Source organism: Vicugna pacos, chromosome 36 (genome assembly GCF_048564905.1).
Source record: "Vicugna pacos chromosome 36, VicPac4, whole genome shotgun sequence".
NCBI classification, from domain to species: Eukaryota; Metazoa; Chordata; class Mammalia; order Artiodactyla; family Camelidae; genus Vicugna; species Vicugna pacos.
The window spans coordinates 3,101,158-3,119,452 of NC_133022.1; the positions used below are offsets into that span (position 1 = coordinate 3,101,158).

Genomic DNA, 18,295 nt, shown 5'->3' on the forward strand with positions numbered 1-18,295 from the left:
TAAACAGCACGTTTCTGCTGCACAGCACAGAGAACTATATTCAATATCTTGTAGTAACTTATGGTGAAAAAGAATATGAAAATGAACGTATGTGTATTCATGTATGACTGAGGCACTGTGCTGTGCACCAGAAATTGACACAACATTGTAAATTGCCTATACCTCAATAAATACATATATATACCAAAAAAAAAAAAAGAAAAATGGCAAAATGTTGGTAAGTAGATTTTTTTGTCATGTGATGTAAAATGGTAATTTATATTTAAACTGATTCATGAAAAATTATCTCGGCATCTAGCAAAGCACCTAAAATATGAGTCAAGTCTTCAGGGCGGAGGATGGAGTTCGTGGCGGATGAAGCATTTTTGGTGGTAAAGAACAGAGCATGGCTGAAACAGGAAAGCTTGAGGGTTTTAAGGAAATTCCATCAACCCCGCTTCACGCACGGGCCAATCCTCCCCCGACCTGCTGGGCTAGCTGTCAGCAGAGCATTCTCTCTTCTAAGTAGCTGCCGGGACATTTTTCCCCCTGTGTAGTCCGAAGTTTCTTAGTTTGACAGCAGGTCTGATCTTCTCAATTATATACTGTATGGAATTTTTTAAGTTTTATTTTTTGGGGGGGCGTAGTTTGATTTATTATTTTTAGTGGAGGTACTGGGGATTGAACTCAGGACCTCGTGCCTGCTAAGCACATGCTCTACCCCTGAGCTACACCCTCCTCCCCGACCACGTGGGTCCTGACACCTGGACCTGCTTCTTACAGAGCTTTTATTGTCACATGCATTTTCCTGCAGGGCGAAGCACACGGCAGATGCTTGAAGAAGGCTTCCTGATGCTAACTCAGGAAACCTTCTTCAAGCATCTGCCGTGTGCTTTTATCTGTGCACCGTTATCTGAGACTTGCAATTAACCTGTGAGAAAGTGGGCTCCTAAACTAAACACAGCCCCACAAGATGAGAGAAAACCCCAAAGGGGAGGTGAAAACTCCGAAGGATGGAGCAGAGGTTGGCTGGACCCCGGGCCCACAGAATGCCCTTGGCAGGTCTCCCCGTAAGGGCCTGACGGGTTCTACCCCTTCTCACCCGTATGGAGGAAGCCACCACGGCCACGTCCCTCCCCGCCTGGGGCCGCCCACACCTTCCACGGCCACGGGCATCCTTCCTCGCGCACAGTCCACGTCTGCTCCCCCCGCCCCATGCCATTCCCGCCTCACGGGGCCGTTACAGCACGAGCCAGCCCTTCAACACCTGGAGGGGGTGGTTCTCATGGTTTCCCGGTCTCTCTTCTCCAGGAAAAGCACGCCCCGTTTGGGTCCCACCCTGGCTCCCCATCATCAGGAAGGATGCCTCCGCTCTCTGCCTGCAGCCTCACACGGTGCTAACATCGTCAGCAACCATAGGCAGCTGAGTCATAGCGAACTCTCTGTCAACGCCAACTTGCCAGGCTCTCGCAGTAAATTCTGTCTTCCCATCCTGCGCCGGTACAGCAGGGCTTCGGGACCTAAATATAGCATCCTACAGTTATCCACAGTGAAAATTAAATGCATGAAATCTGGCCCATTACGCCAGCCAGTCCGGAGCTTCTGCAGCCTCACTGTGCCCCTCCAGGCGTTCACTACTCCTTGTCATTTTCTGCCGCTTAAAATGAAGGATGGGAGTCAAGCTTTGTTGGGATCCAGCAGTGCCGAGCACACCCGTCTGCAGTGACCCCACGGCAGATGGCAGCGTGGCAGTGTCCAGCCGCCCCACGGCAAGGCCAGGTGGAGGAGAATGAGGCTTGAGTCGGGACACAAAGTGGACTCTTTCACACCCTGAAGCCGTAAGCCAGACTCCGAGGTCTCCCCACATTCCCACAGGGTGTCTGGAGGAAGAAGATCAATGGAAGAGAAAGAGAGAGGAGGCTACCCCAAGAACGGAGCCCTGGCTGAGCTGCGTGGACTGTCAGAGGGGACGCAGCCGGCGGTGCAGGCGGGGAGGGAGGAGGGGCTGGGTGCATTGGGCATTTCCTGGATCCCAACCCGGGCACGTGGCCCAGGCCCCCACGAGGTGTCTGCTCAGCTGTCCTACGTGTCAGCCAACCCGATCAGCCCACGGCCTGGGCACAAACACAGCACGACTGAACGTTACGGTATGTGACTTGCGTGTTCATTTTTAAAAGACGGAGGATGAAAGGGAGGGAGGGAAGGAAGGAAAGGAAACGGAAAAGGAAAAAAGATTAGATGTAAGACCTTCTCTCCGTACAACCTGAAAACATACTGATGACGGAGCCGACGGCGAATCCCATTGAAGACCTTCCTTCCGTGCTGCTTTCTCATTGATTCTACTTGTGCGGGTCCAGCTGTTGGCCAGTCACGAGTCGGCCTAGCCGGCCTGTTTGTTTAGCCTGGAATTCCCTATCTTATCAGACACGGACTGAGATGCTGTTAAAGGTCCTCCACGCAGCTCAGGCACAAGCCGGGTCGCAGATCTCCCAGCCTTGTGGTCCCACTGGGAAACCGCGCCCAACCTCACAGGACGTTAGCAGGCAAGCCCGAATGGCAACAACCCGTTTAACAATTCCTTCTGGGTGATTCGCGGAGGTGCCTGCGCCGCTGCCCTGGGGGACCACTCACTTCTCATCTTTCGCAAGAGCCCTGTTGAAAGCTCAGCCTGGGCGACTGCTTGCTTCCTTAGCACATGATGGCCTGGGCATTCCAGCCTCGGCTCCCTCCCAAACCAGGCCGTCTGCGGTCCCCATGACGCTTCAGGGTTCCCGTTAATTCCCTGAAAGACATCAATGAGTCAGAGCCATCTCTTTCCCACACTATCTATTACTCACCACCAACTCCACTTTCCTGATAACAAGCTTCTCAATTCCATTTAAAGTATCTGTTTATTTTTAGCCTTATTACGGCAGAACATGGCAACCGGAGCTCCAGCTGCCATGGGAAAGATGGGGAAGTCCTCTATTTGAATGAAGCAGCCGTAAGCCCTCCCCTGCAGGACCCTTTCCATCAACAGGAAAGGAGGCGGCCCAGGAGGAGCCCTGCAGCTTCAGATGGTCACTGTGAAAGCAGTGGCTGCTCAACACCGCCTCCCATCCCAGTTACTGGCATGGGAGTTAAGATCCGCCCGTGCCTGCTGGTTGGAAGTCACTCCTCAGGCGAGTCTAGGGCACAGCCAGGCTGAGAGCCAGCGCCCTGCGGGTGGCACGCTCTTGTCTGTCACTCCTCTCCTGGGACCCATCGCAGGGGAAGGGGCAGGGTTCTGGGGGTTCTGATCAGTTTAAAAAAAAAAAACAGTTGTACTGAAGTAAAATTGATACCCAAAGAACTGTACATAGTCCAGACGTACAAAGTTGCTGAGTTTGGACACATACAAACCCACGGTGCCGTCATCACAAATGAGTAACGGACATACTCTGGTAAGTTTCCACTCTTCTGTCAAAAGAACTTTCACCCCTCCAGTCACAGGTTTCAGCCCTCATACGTGCCTGGCCGTCGAGTCAAAAACTTCACAGACCTGAGGGTGAACTGGTGGTTCGTTCTTTCTGCCACTTTAGCCGGCGATTCTCCCGTCAGAATCTTTCCCTTCCTGGTCTGATCTGACTTCCCTGACAGGCGGGGATGTGCCCTGGGTCTGGGAAGACAGATGGTTATATTCTGACGACCTTTCATCGTCTCGTGGCAAAGCCACACATCTCTGGGCTCTGAAGAGGGGACCGCAGGGGCTCTGACGAGACCTGACCTCGAGACTTGGAGGGTGGCGGGGACAGACCCCCTGCGAGGCATTCCTCCAGAGACACGTCTTTTACCAAAAAAATCTCAAACTTGATCAAATTGAAACTGGTTGTCCTTATCGGTGGCACGTGGGGTTTGCCTGGGAAAATTTTACCTCCGCGTCTTCCAGGGAGAAGGCATTACAAATGCTTATTGTAAGCCTTAAAATTAAAAGACCACATAGGTTAGAAAGGGCTCATTTCCTTGCCGTTTTAACCTCTGATCAGCTGCTGCCTCCAACCCAGCTGCACCCAGAGCGGAGGTGGGGGGACGAGGTAAGACGGACTTTCGCACAATTGCCGACCTCTGCTGGCTTCGGAGCCTGAAGCTCCACCCTCGTGTTTCTAAGGGTTTCTCCACTTTTCTCCTTTGGGTAAATTGCTGATCACTGAATATCAGTTCTAGTCAACTCTATTCTGGAAAACAAGGATCTTTTCCTTCTAGACTTTGGGGCTGACCAAGTCTCCGATTAAAAGATAAATTCTGGCCAGGGAGGTCCTACGGGAAATGGTAAAACAGAAGTCCTTCTATGACCCTGTAGAACTGAAATCCGATAATAAATCTCATTTCACCGAAATAACACAAGCGTGGCAAGTACACATGGAACCATGAACTTGGCCATGAGCCCTGGCAAGCAGACGTTCAAGTGCCCATTCGCTCAAAAGTCTAGAAAGCTGGATTCGGGTGGACACGTGGCTGACTTTCTCAGCTCGACTTTCAGTTGACTTGGTAACTATCACGTGCATGCTTAGACCTCGTCGACCTGCACCCTCCTGAGCTCCAAAAGCAAAGCTCTCACTGCTTGGATGTTCTGGAATGTTCTTGGAATGTCAGACTCAATGTCCTGCCCTCCCTCTTCTGCTAAACCCCTCCCTGAACCCGCCCTCTTCGTGGGTTCTCTCATGGTCTGTCCAACCAGAGAGCTCTGCTTTAATGGCTCCCTCCACCCTGCATCCATTCTTCTGGGAGATACGCCTGAGTCCAGAACCTTGCTTCTTGGCCCCATCTGCACTGAAAGAGTCAGACCCTCCACGCTGTGCCCCCTGCAAAGCAACTTCCTCAGCTCCAGGCTCGACCCCCAGCCCATCACTGTCCAGGCAGCCTTCTGAGGGGCCAGGCTGCTCCCCTGCCTTGTGCAGAAGGGAGCCTCAGCTCCTCAGAGGGCCATTCAAGACCCTTCTAAGTGAGCCTCAGCCTCCCCCCACCTCATCCCCTGCCACCTCCAAGGCAGCCCCAGTTGAAGCCTTGTACTTCCCCAAATGTGCAAGCACCTCCGTACCTCACTGGCGCCTCTGAGCCTGCTCCTCGCCCTTCAGAGTTCAGCTCTGTGGGGTCTTTCCCAACACCACCCCCTCCGGGACACGATCCTCCCCTGGCTGGGTCCCCATTTCTGCAGCCCTGACCATGCACAATATTTTCGTTCATTGTTAAAGGCATCTGTCCTCTGCCAGACCGTGAGCTTAAGAGCAACACTCGCCCATCCCTTCATGCACAGCCCGGGTGCTCACCATGGCTCCCGGCACACCGTTAAGTGTTTCGCCTTCAGCAGGAGTGATTTGCTGCAGACACTCCCTACGGTGACCGTGCACGTGACCTAGAACTCAGGGTGCAAACTGTCCCCTGATGACAGCATGACACCCAGCGCTGGTGAGGGTGGTCGGAAGCAGCTGCCATGACGCCCTGATGGCTGATTGTATCTGGACAACCTTTGGGGAACCAACAGCATTTATTCGAATATAAAATTAGCATGACCTTTGCGCCGGCAATTCTGTTTCTGCAAATTCATCTCGTGACAAAGTAAGTTCTACGACATGTTTAGTTCAGTCCTGGGGCACACCGGGATCCTTCCCCCAAACTACTGGGGTCAGATTTGTAGAGACCCAGAATGGTCTGGGTTCATGAATTGTGAGATAAGTAACACCACGTGGGACACATCGCTGCCAGCCGAACCTGCCCTGAAATGCACAAACCAGGAGGCTGCGTTAGCCTGACGTGGCTCCAAGGGGCTCGATGCCTCGTAAGGGAACTGAAACCCAGCCCAGAGTGGATTCCTGTAAATGCCTCGAGGTGAGGAAGGAAACCAATGACCTGCAGCCAACTCGGTTTTCCAAAGCAGGCAGCCGCTTAAGCCAGTCAGATCGCTTCCTTGTCTGCATCCCTGTAAACACCCCGCCCCCAGCTCCGGTCGGTCGGCAGAAGGGTCCTCGTCACCCCCTCCCACCCCCACCCCCGCCACCGGATGGTGCTGTCAATCTTGAATGGATGCTTTTTGCTCAAACGAACTCTTAAAAAATCGAACATGCCTCCGTTCATCTTTTAACACATCATACTAAGTGGAATTTTAATGAGATAAAAATAGCCCCGTGGTGTTCAAGTCCAATCTCCCTACCAAGGGAATTATTTTAAAAAAAAATTTGTTGATGAGCACTGCTTGGCATTGTAGAACAACAGATTAGGGAGTGTGGACCTTCAACAGTAGACACAGAGGTGGCGCTACCTGAATGCATGATGATTGTAAGGAAACATGTAGATGAATCGCAGTGCCTCCCTGGGGACTGCTGGGTCACTGGGAGTTACAATGGGGATGCTGTGGATGCTGATTTAGAAGAATATTTATAATACGCTCTTGATGGAAAAAAAAAAAACCAAGTTACAGAATATATATAGAAACATGACATTTCAGAGGTTGTCTCAGTCTGTTCAGGCTGCTATAACAGAACTCCCCTGACTGGGTGGCTTGCAAACAACACACATTTATTTCTCACAGTTTGGGAGCTGGGGAGTCCAAGATCAAGCTCACGGTCATGTTTCGGCGAGGCCGCTTCTGGGGGAACAGCCTCCTCGTGGGCCCTCCCGCGGCGGAGGGGCAAGGGAGCTCTCTGGAGGCGCTTTCCCAAGAGCATTAATCCCGTGTGAGAAGGTCCACCCGCATGACTTAAGCAATTTCGAATACCATCACCTTTGGGGTAGGAGTCAGCATGTGAATTTGGGGGCACCCAAATATTCAGACCACAGCGGGGTCTCGACATCTGAAAGGAAGAATCACTGTGACATCTTCCTCCCTGTTCTAAGGACACGAAAATGCCCCCAGCTTGTATCAGGAGTCTTCAGTAAGAAGTGCAGCAAGAATAAAAGATCAGAATCCCACCCCTGGGTTTGTATCCAGGAGGACCCCTACTTCAAAAAGGCACCTGCACCCCAGTGTTCACAGCAGCACTATTTACAACAGCCAAGACATGGAAACAGCCTAAATGTCCATCGACAGATGACTGGATAAAGAAGATGTGGTACATTTATGCAATGGAATACTACTCAGCCATAAAAAGTCAACACAACGCCATTTGCAGCAACACGGATGCTCCTGGAGAATGTCATTCTAACTGAAGTAAGCCAGAAAGAGAAAGAAAAATACCATATGCGATCACTCATATGTGGAATCTAAACCAAAAAAACAAGAAAAAGAACATAAATACAAAACAGAAACAGACTCATAGACACAGAATACAAACTTGTGGTTGCCGGGGGGGAAGGGGGTGGGAAGGGATAGACTGGAACTTCGAGATTGGTAGACACTGACAGGTATATATAGAATAGATAAACAAGATTATCCTGTACAGCACAGGGAAATATATACAAGATCTTGTGGCAGCTCACGGCGAAAAAGAATGTGACAATGAATATATGTATGTTTGTGTATGACTGAAAAATTGTGCTCTAAACTGGAAATTGATACAACATTGTAAACTGACTATAACTCAATTAAAAAAATGTAAAAAAAAAAAAAGGAATGAGGGAGAAGAAAAGATCTTTAGACTATCTGTCCCCAGACCAGACATCTCCCCTCCTCGGCCTGCCACCAAAGATTGTGCTCAGCTGCTCCACCGCCAACCGTGGAGGACGCCCCCTGCCCTGCCCCACTGCCCCCCACCTTGTCCACCTTGCTTACACCTCAGGCTTCCCAAGCTGCTGGGGGGAGCTGGGCGCATGGGGTCTGCTGGCCGGCATGGAGGGTGCTCTCCATCTGGCCGGCACGGAGGGTGCTCTCCATCCGGCCCCAGGTCACCAAAGAGCCTCCTGCCGGTCGCAGGCCCCCTGGACCAACCTTGGCCCCTCCGCCTCCAGCAGGCGGGTGGGGGCCGTGTCTGGGATCTTGACCTGACCCCTGCAAACACTGCGCCTAGTCACAGCATTAATGATCCACAGCAGAGATATGCACCCGGCGAGACAACACACCGGGGGGATGGGAGTAACCCAGTTCCTTCTGCCCTCTGAGCCGGGCAGTTGTGGAATGAGTCCAAGTCTCAGCTGCACTGATTCGGAGAGGTTCCCCACATTCTCTCCTCCGGCGGTAGTTAGATCTAAAGGAAAAGCTAACAGGAGCGAGCAAGCGCGCCACCCAGAACCCAAAGGCCCTGCAGCTCTGTTCCATCCACGTGGTGGCCAGAGGGGTGACTGAGTGTCTTCCTGAAGACACCACGGGCCCAGGTGGAGTTATTTCACTTGTAAAACAAGGTAGGAATGGTCTCAAGGTTTCCTTCGTATTCTAAAAGAATAAAGGTAAATCAAAGACCCCCTCTGGGTCCCTTCGCACCTGCCAGCTCTACCGAGGGCCCCTGGGTCAAGTTTTTAAATCACTGGTGTCCAGCTAAGCAGATCGAATCAATTTCTAACATGCCCTGAATTTTCTGGAAGGAATTACCAGATCCATCTCTGTTCATACAAAACAGGAAACACACACATTTAAATCACCAGCTTTCTCTGGCTTGTTTAAAATCAGACGGAAAAAGTCACTGTTGGAATAAACCTCCAGGCACCTGACTGTCACAAAGCTCCATGAGACATCTTAGGAACCTCAAAATCCGGAACAGCGAGTGGTCCCAGGCTCCTAGACCCAGTCCACAACCCGACTGTGTGGCTAGCATTCTTTCCTCACTGCTGTGTCTGTACCAAGAACCCGCAGAAGAAGGATGACTCACTGCTTAGAGAGGAAATATTAGGGGGTTACTCTGTACTTGGCAAGCAGGTTGGACCCTTAACACGCGAAAATCCATCTCACATCTGCACCCTCGCCTCTGGTTCAACACACAAGCCTGCTCTGGTTTTTCATCTTTTTGTTCTCCAGGCTCTAAATGACGCGGCGCAGCCAGCCAGGGGCTGCCATAGAATAAGCAGGATGCGACCTTGGAGATGATCGAGCCCAAGACACTGGGGCCCAGAGAGGTTAGGAGATTTACCCAGGGTCACACAGCAATCTGACGGCAGAGCAGGACTCGAGAAGGTTCTCTCGACATCAGGTCCCTGAAACAAGCCCCATCATCAAAGAATGGCAGTGAGTCACTCTCTTTCTCCAAGCCTGCAGGGGGCCACCACGGCGAGCCATTACTAAAGAGCACAGGGAAGCCCACTGCACACAGTCAGCGCTCAAGAATGCCAGCGATTCTTAGCCTTTGTACTCATTAATTCCCTCGCCACTTGCTTGACCCAGCGGGCGGCCCCGCCTCAGCTAGCCTGGGAAAGCTCAGGGCCGTTCTCTGCTCTGAGGAAGACCTGGAAACATGGGTGGCTCCCGGGGACGGCTGGAGGGAGGGCCCGGGCGTGAGGGCCTCCCACCGCCGTCAGCTTCCCCGAAGGCCCTGAGGCCCCGGGTCCCCCACACTTGGAGACTCACGCAAGTCCACGTGCCCAGCACAGACTCGACACCCACCACCTTCCCCCGATTCTGCCTCCCAGGCGGTCTCCCACCTCTGCTCTCGTGGGCGCGTGTGGACGGCAGCTGTGGGTGGGTGACCTCGGGCTGTAAATCTCAGCAGACACGGTGGCATCTCTTGCAGACGGCAGGAACAGTGCCCCTGATCTGAGAGGCCCCCACTGCCCACACCGGGTCGATTCTGGCCGTGGTGGTGCCCGCCCAGGCACCTCTGGATACTGGATACAAGCTGCGAAGGGCCCCTCGGAGCCATCCAGAGCCCACCCCACAGCGAGAGCAGCTCGGCCAGCGCCCCGACCTCTGTAGGGCAGCATCCCCACCCCTAAAGGCAGAGGTCCCACCTGGTCCTCTCTGCACACAGAGCCACGGACCCTCTCCCAGCCACAAGGAAATGGCAACCATTACTGATGACACAGACATTACAGTCATGCAGGGCTGTATCTACACTCGTGGGAGTTGCTGCTCCCATGGCTCCCTTGTACCAAGAGAACCAAGAGGCCAAGGGATCTGCTGGTGAGCGCAGGTGAGCCAGAACCACCCAGGTGCCGCACGGAGCACGGGACCCATCAGCGCTCCAGCCACCGGACGAGGGTTTCCAGCAGCTACAGGACATCCAAGTGCCCCCGGATGTGATGCTGCATCGAGACCCTTCTCTGACAGCCCCCCACGGTGTGCAGTGCTCCCTGGACTCTGAACAAATGGGAGGAAAGACATCTGCCTCCCCTGATCCGTGCAGCCCTGCGAGGCTGGCGGGCACCCGCTCCCCGGCAGACCACCCCCATCTCTCACCTCACCTGCCCACCGCAGGCAGGGGCTGAATGGGCAAGCCCTCTCAGAACTCAAGACAGGAATGAAGGAAAAGCACAGCAAGGGGCCTGGCGAGGCCACGTGGCCACTGCGATTTTTAAATCACACTGTTGCTACAAGGAGACGTCTTGTGAGCCCAGAACCGAAGTACAAGGAAGGCACATTTTAATTAAAAGCCTTTGAAAGGACAGCCTGGAGACAGGAAAGAAAGGTGGTCAAGCGCAGGGTAGGTAGAAAGAATAAACAACAGGGGAGAGGTTTGAATAACGTGTTGCTTCTCCGCTCAGCTTCCCAAGGGAATTTTCATTCAAAAGTAAGGAGAATATATTTTGTTTGTACATTTATACACATGCAGTCTTCCAGTTCAGCACTGGTAAAATGACAAATTAAAGAAATCAAAAACCTCAACAAAGGGAGAGGGCAGAGAGAGAGAGAGAGAGAGAGAATTTGGATAAATAACTCAATCAGGCCAGAGTCAAAATGTCCACAGAGCTACAGCAGAAACCTAATTATCTTAAAAAACAAATTAGCCTTATCAGCTTGGTAACCGCAACGCTAGAATGAAATTCAGGAACAGGCAGAGAGAGAAGAGAAGCAGAAGGCGCAGGGGGGATTTCTGGCGGTGCTGTTACAGCAAAGGGTGACAGCTCAGGGTGACAGCAACCTGGATCCGGGCAAGAGATCGAGGGACACTGGGGGGGTTGGAGAACTCGGGTTTATTACGCCAGCGGGCCCAGAGGAGTTAACACTCCGAGCTCTGGACCCCGTCTGTGGGTTTACACAGGATTTTATAGGGTACTAGTCAAGATTCTGCAACATCCTATGCAGAGTAGGTGTAACAAATGAACCAATCAGGAGTGAGCTTTATGCAAATGAGGTGTTAGAAATGAACCAATCAGGAGTGAGCTTTGGGAATCAATAGACTCTTAGGGGTACGTTTCGCTTTCCTAGAAGCCAGCCCTTTTACAGAAGCACAAAAGCAAGATAATACCGCAGGGCTAGGGAACATGATGGCATGGGTGGCAAAGCAGTGGCCCTGCCTGGGGGTCCTGCTGGTCTTTTCATGGGGCTTCCCACCGCAAGACAAATGAAATTAGATTTCAAACGTAAGAGTAAAATCTCTAAAACAAGTGTGTAACCTAGACGTTCTCTCCCCAGTGTGCTCCAGGGCAAATGATCAGCATAAAACAGGTGCCATTTGTAACGTATTTTCTGCCAGAGGGAAAAACCCTATAATAGAATAAAAATACCATCTTGAGTCATCATATCCTGAAAGAATTATGTATTTAAGAGAATAAAGCATAAAGCACTTAACCCAGAAGAAATGAGAGGTGGGATACAGTTTTTAAATGAGATGTTATAACCCATGGTTTCTGAAATAATGTTAGAAGGTGCTTCAAAAAATGAACTGGTCCGTCACACACTATTATGCCACAGCCCCCGCGGCACAGGCGCCACTGAATCATCACAATCAGCACGTGCCAGACACTCAACATGCAAATGTGGACTGAACGGAGAAGAGGCAATATCTCTGTGCCTGAGCAGGAAGCATCCCGCATCCGAACATGTGTCTGACACACCGTGTGGACCACGTGGCACCAGCCCTGGTGGGGCCCTGGATGCCCAGGCCCCCAGCAAGCGAGCTTGGACCAGGTGACAGTCTCCTTTATCTGCACCACATCGGTGCCACGCCCACAGAAACCACGATGGGGTTGGATTCGGGGACCAACACACAGGCTCAAGGTTGTGATCGTCCAAAAGCCGTCCAACCTGCAGCAAATCAATCCTTGAGCAATGTAAGCTTGGGCAGAGTAGAATGTACCTAAGTCACCTTTCCTCCTTCCCCTTGGATAACAGGGGTGGACGCCCAAAAGCGGCTCCTCTCCGTGGCACCACACTGAGCCCCGGGGGGTGTGTCAGGGCACCGATGTCCCTCAGGCCTGCAGGGAAGTGGCAGGGCCAGTCTGGGTGAGAACCCGTCTTGTGCGCACGCGCCACAGAGATGCCAGCTGGCCTTGGGTGGGCACATATTTGCATACAATTTCCGCGCTGACCACACACAGGCCCTTTGCTGCAAGCCAGGAGGTCAACATTTGTGTTCACATTTCATGCGGAAGCCAGCTGAGAAGGTCACAGGGCTGGGAAATGACAGAGCAGCGATGGAAATGCCTGGAACTGGACAAAGTCAGTGACTTCACAACACAATGACTAAACTATGGGGCACTGCACTGTTCACTTTATTTACTCACTGATTCATTATTTTTGTGTTCTAAGAATTCCAATATAATTTATTATTTTTTTAAATTGAGGTATAGTCAGTTTACAATGTGGTGTCAATTTCTGGTGCACAGCACAATGCTTCAGTCATACCTGAACATATGTATGTTCATTTTCATATACTTTTTCACCGTGAGTTACTACAAGATCTTGAATATATTTCCCTGTGCTCTACAGTATAAACTTGCTTATCTAGTCTATATACATCGGTCAGTATCCACAAATCTCGAACTCCCAGTCCATCCCTTCCCACCGCCTCCTCCCCTCTGGCAACCACAAGTCTGTATTCTACGTCTGTGAGTCTGTTTCTGTTTTATATACAAGTTCATTTGGTTTTTTTCTTTTTTCTTTTTTTTTAGATTCCACATATGAGTGACCTCATACGGTATTTTTCTTTCTCTTTCTGGCTGACTTCACTTAGAATGACATTCTCCAGGGCCATCCATGTTGCTGCAAATGGCATTATTTTATCATTTTTTATGGCTGAGTAGTATTCCACTGTAGAAATACACCACAGCTTCTTTACCCTGCACCGTTCACTTTAGAATGGTTAATTTTGTTATGAGAATTTCACCTCAGTTTTACACAAAAGTATCAGAGCAAATATTTAGACCTTAATCCTCTGGACTCTGAAACACTTGAAAATCTATGATTAAGGGCAAGGGGCCAGAATCCAGGAAATGGAAACAGGGAGAGAGAAGCTTGTAGTACACCAGCTGCGCAGACATGAAGACAAGCATCGAGGGTCAAGCTACATGCTGTGCCGTGTACAGTGCTACACACTGGAGCCAAATAAATGCACACATTATGGGCCCCACACCAGAAGCACTCAACCGACACACCGTACTGTGTGGAGACTTTCCAGGATGCTGTATCAGAGCCAACAGGGAAGGAGGAACTGATTCTGAAGGAAGGTTTCCCTGTCACCAAGGAGCCTGCCAGGCAGAGAACCAGGAAATGCCAGAGACGAACAGCAGAGCCAAAGGTGGGGAATGGACGAGCAGCCATGCAAATCCACCCAACATTCAGGGATGCCCACCATGTGCCCGACGTGATAAAGCCAGACAAGTATCATGGGGACCTACTGTTTCTAAAGGTGGGTAAGAATCTGAACTTTGTTCCTGATATTTTTAAGTAGGGAAGCGACACAGAACTTTCAGTAATTTATGAAGAAGTGAGAACTTAATGAGAGAAGAGAAAGAAAGGAGGGCCACCAGAAAGTCACCTCCAGACTCCATGGAAATCCTACCAAAATTCCAACGGCATTTTTCAGAGACAGAAAAAAACAATCCTAAAATTTGTATGGAATCACAAAAGACCCCAAATATCCAAAGCGATCATGAGAAGGAAGAACTAGGAATCAAGCTCCCTGAAATCAGACGATACGACCAAGTTCAGTAATACAAACAGTTCGGTACTGGCACACATATGCACACGCTGACCAATGGAAAAGAATAAAAAGGCCAGAAATAAACCCTCACATAAACAGTCAACTAACAGTTAACGAGGGAGCCAAAAGCACCCGATGGGGAAAGAATAGTGTCTTTAACAAACGGTGCTGGGAAAACTGGAGAAACACATGCAGAAAAATGAAACGGAACCCCTACCTCACACCACTCACAAAGATTAGCCTGAAACGGATCGAAGACTTAAATGTAAGACCTAACACCACAAAACCAGAAGAACATGCAGGGAGAAGCGCCTCAACACCGCCCTTGGCAATGACTTTTTGGACATGACACCAAAAGCACAAACAACAAAAACACAAAAAGCAAAAAAGGACCAGAAAGCTTCAAACTAAAAAGCTCCTGTTCAGCAAAAGAAACACTCAGCAAAATGAACTACTGGAAGAAAATACTTGCAAACCACATAACAGATAAGGGGTTAGAAGGAACTCATATAGAAAATATAGAAGGAACTCATACAGAAAAAAGCAAATAATCCAATTTTTTAAAAGGCAGAGGAGCTGAACAGTTCATTTTCCAAAGAAGACACACAGATGGCGAACAGGTGTATGAAAATGTGCTTAACATCGCAAATCATTAGGAAAATGCAAACCAAAATCACACAAAGGTATCACCTCACATCGGTCTGATGGCTATCGTGAAAAAGACAAGGTAACACAGGCACAGAATACAGACTTGTGGTTCCCAGCGGGGAGTGGGATGGGAAGGGATAGACTGGGAGTTCGAGATTTGCAGATACTGACTGGTGCACATAAAACAGACAAACAAGTTAATACTGTACAGCACAGGGAAATATATTCAAGGTGAAAAATATGAAAATGAATATGTGAATATTCACGTATGGCTGAAGCACTGTGCTGTGCACCAGAAATTGACACAACATGGTAAACTGACTATAACTCAATAGAAAAGAAGACAAGATAAGTGTTGGCGTGGGAGAAGTGTGAAGTCAGTGCACTGCTGGTGGGAAGGCAAAGCGGTACAGCCACCATGGAGAGCAGCACAGAGGTTCCTCAAAAACTTAAAAATAGAACTGCGAATGCCACTTCCGGGAATACATGCAAAGGAAATGGAAAAAAGATCTTGAGGAGACAGCTGCAATCCTGGGCTCACTGCAGCAACTATCCACAGTAGCCAAGGCAGCCTGCATCAGTGGGTGAATGGGTAAAGAACACGTGGCACCTGTGCACACGATGGAATACGATTCAGTGCTGAGGAAGCGGGAAACCCCGCCATTTGCAACAACATGGATGGACCTTGAGGCGATCATGCTAAGGCATACAGAAAAAGGTAGATACTGCATGATCTCACTTACATGTGGAATCTAGAAAAGCAGAACTTGTAGAAAAAAGAGAGTAGAAGGCTGGTTACCAGGGGGCTGGGGCGGAAGCGGGGGTAATGAGGAGATATGTGTCAAAGGGCACAAACTTCCAGTTACAAGTAAGTTCCGGGCATCTAACGCACAGCATGGTGGTTGTCGTTAACAATACTTTATTATATACTTGAAAGTAACTTGAAAGTTACTAAAAGAGTAGATCTCAAAGTCCTCATCACAGAATTATGGGTAATAATTACCCATAAAGGTAATTGTGGGACGCGATGCAGGTGTTAGCTAAGGCTACGGCGGTGATCGCTTTGCAGCAGGTAAGCGCATCCCATCACTGCACTGCGCACCTGTAAACTTAGACAATGTTGCAGGCCGGTTATATGTCAGTAGAACTGGGGTGGGGGTAAGAACGCTTATGCCATGCTTCAGGTGAGCGTTAACAGAGGTGCGGATCCAGGTGAAGGCTGTGGGGACAGACAGCAGAGGAACGACAGATCAGGGATGGATTCAAGAAGACTGGTGTGTAGGGTTGGGGTTTGCAAGTGGCTGTGGGATTAAATGACACGAATTCATGAAAGGGGCATAAAACAATGCCCAGTCTACATTAAGGGCCCAATAAATGCTCCCTGCTATCATTTTTACACTTCAATACTCTAAAAACGGGTCGAGTGGCTTTATTTTTTAAGTTTTAGGACCCTTCCCCTCACTATCAGCAGAGAGGTGACAGGCACCCACCAAAGCAGCAGGTCCAAGTGACAAGCACGGGGCCTGGCTTGGTACTTTTCTGTCAAAGCAGAAACACTTTCAAAACATGTAGTGAAGAAAGAAACGGACAAAGGAACAAACGAGCAATGACCTCTGACAAACCAGGAAACGGTTTACCAGCTGATCTACCAAACCGTCTGAGAAAGATGCCTTTTCGAGGCAGAACGCACAGGAAGACGTGGCTGACCCACTCAGGAACCAAATCTTTTACGTCCCTCTTATTCCCACAGCCATTTCTCTTCAGCGTGACAGCTCCGCAAGGAGAACCAAAGCCCTTATGCGTCTGCTTTGCTGTCCAAGTGGACTTCTGTCTTTTTGCAGCCGCAGAGGACATCTGCCAGGACCCCCATCACGTGGGGCATGAAGGACCCCTGCTTGTCGGCATGAAACCAAGGCGGGAAAGCTGCCCATCTCCGTGCACTCCATCCCCCTGCACAGCCAGGCCACCGTCCCACCTACTGTGGTCCCTTCGAGGTGAGAAACTCCCTAAGAATGACAGAGACGGAAAATGTACATCTTGGCCAATTGAAAAATAACCCTCTTTGTGATCATCATGTATAGTGTTTCCCAGGGGAGGGTACGGCTCAAGAGGCAGAGCACGTGCTTAGCAGGCACGAGGTCCTGGGTCCCATCCCCAGCACCTCCTCTAAAACTAAATAATAAAACCTAATTACCTCCCGCCTGCCAAAAAAAAAAATAGTAAATGTATAGTATTTCCTGTCCAATCTCCCTTTATACCAGAAAATGGAATGTTTCTGCTGTAAGACGCATTCGGTATACGCGTTACTGAAATTTCTCATGTTTCGCAACATTCAGTACAAAGAGTTTTTGGGAAAAGCTGGTTTGGTGCGTTCCACTCAAAACTTAGGGACTTTCAAAACACAGTCAAAAATAATGATTGATAATCTAGAAAGGTAATCTGGCCACCCAGGCAGGTGGGTCAGCAGAGAGAGTGGCTAACACAGCAGGTGTGCCCCTGTCTGGGGAGGGGCCGGGGGGCCCAGAGGTCACCGTCATCTCTCTCTCTCACATGCACACAGTCACAGCAGCCGAGCCAAGTACGTTGTCCTGTCCTGCACAAGAAATTCAAAATTCTACTTCTGCTATGGTGCGCCGTCTGCCTGGGAAGAGTGGCATAAACCAACATAACCCTGGCCTGGCTCAGGCGTCTTGCCCTTTGTGACCAATCCCGTGCGAGTTGACACGAACCAGAGAACAGAGCGCCCAGCATTTAACGCTGTCCCCACAGCGGCTGGTCTGAGCGGGCGGGGCGTCCTCAGGGAGGTGGCCTGCTCACTGGAGGGCAGGGGCCGGTGAGAGCAGGGCCGGGGGCCTCCCAAGGCTGGGCTGTGACCTGCAGAATCGGGCTCACAGACAAGCACAAATACTTACATATAATATGTTGGATAAAGTCCTTCGAAATACCAGCAGTGCTTTTTGGCCTCTGTACACTGGAAATAAAAGAAAAGATTTGTCAGTGAAAAGTTGCTTGCATATTGGGGAAAAGACCTCACGGAAAGAAACAAGGAAGCTTAAAGTGTGAGAAGCAGGGGCTGGGGGGGGGGACGTCAAGGAACTACAGAGACCCACCCCCAACATGACTTTTCATTCCTTCAGATGTTTTAAAAGGGAAGAGAACGTCTATTTCCCTAAAATTTTTCTAGCCTTTCACGTCTCTAAATTCAAGGGCGTGAACAATTCATTACAAATGAAAATTAGACAATTCTTTCTTAAAATTCACATGGTGTGTTACTTCAAGTACCTAAAGGACGTTAGAAATACAGAATTACAAAGGCTTCCCCCACTTTTGTTTTTGAAAGACATCTGAAACTGAACAATTCTAGATCTGTATATTTCAGGATACAGTCGAGCCCTGAACGATGCAGGGGGTTCCCGGGCGCCCGCCCTCTGCAGAGTTGACAGTTCACATAGAACTTAGCCCCCCACCCCCTTCCCGGTTCCACAGGTCGGTTCCTCAGGGCTGTCGTGTTTACTGGTTTTAAAAATTCACGTGTAAGGCGACCCACGCAGTTCAAACCCATGTTGTTCGGAGGGCGCACTGTGTTCCAAAAGCCATCGACCCCTCAGTGGGCACCTGTGTCTGCTGGACTCTGGAAGTCAGCATCGGTCATCACTCACTCCCAGGGACGAGGAAGACGGAAGTGGGGGACAAGGAGGGACCACAGGAGC

The 18,295-nt window shown here is 50.1% G+C and overlaps 1 protein-coding gene across 1 annotated transcript in view; it reads right to left on the reverse strand.

Annotated features, from left to right (window-relative positions):
* The window catches only part of VOPP1 (VOPP1 WW domain binding protein), a 94,693-nt gene that overhangs the window by 29,641 nt on the left and 46,757 nt on the right, over positions 1-18,295 (reverse strand). The window contains exon 2 of the mRNA XM_072955543.1: positions 17,498-17,556. Within this exon, the coding sequence (XP_072811644.1) occupies positions 17,498-17,556 (59 nt within the window). The remainder of the gene's footprint in view (positions 1-17,497; positions 17,557-18,295) is intronic.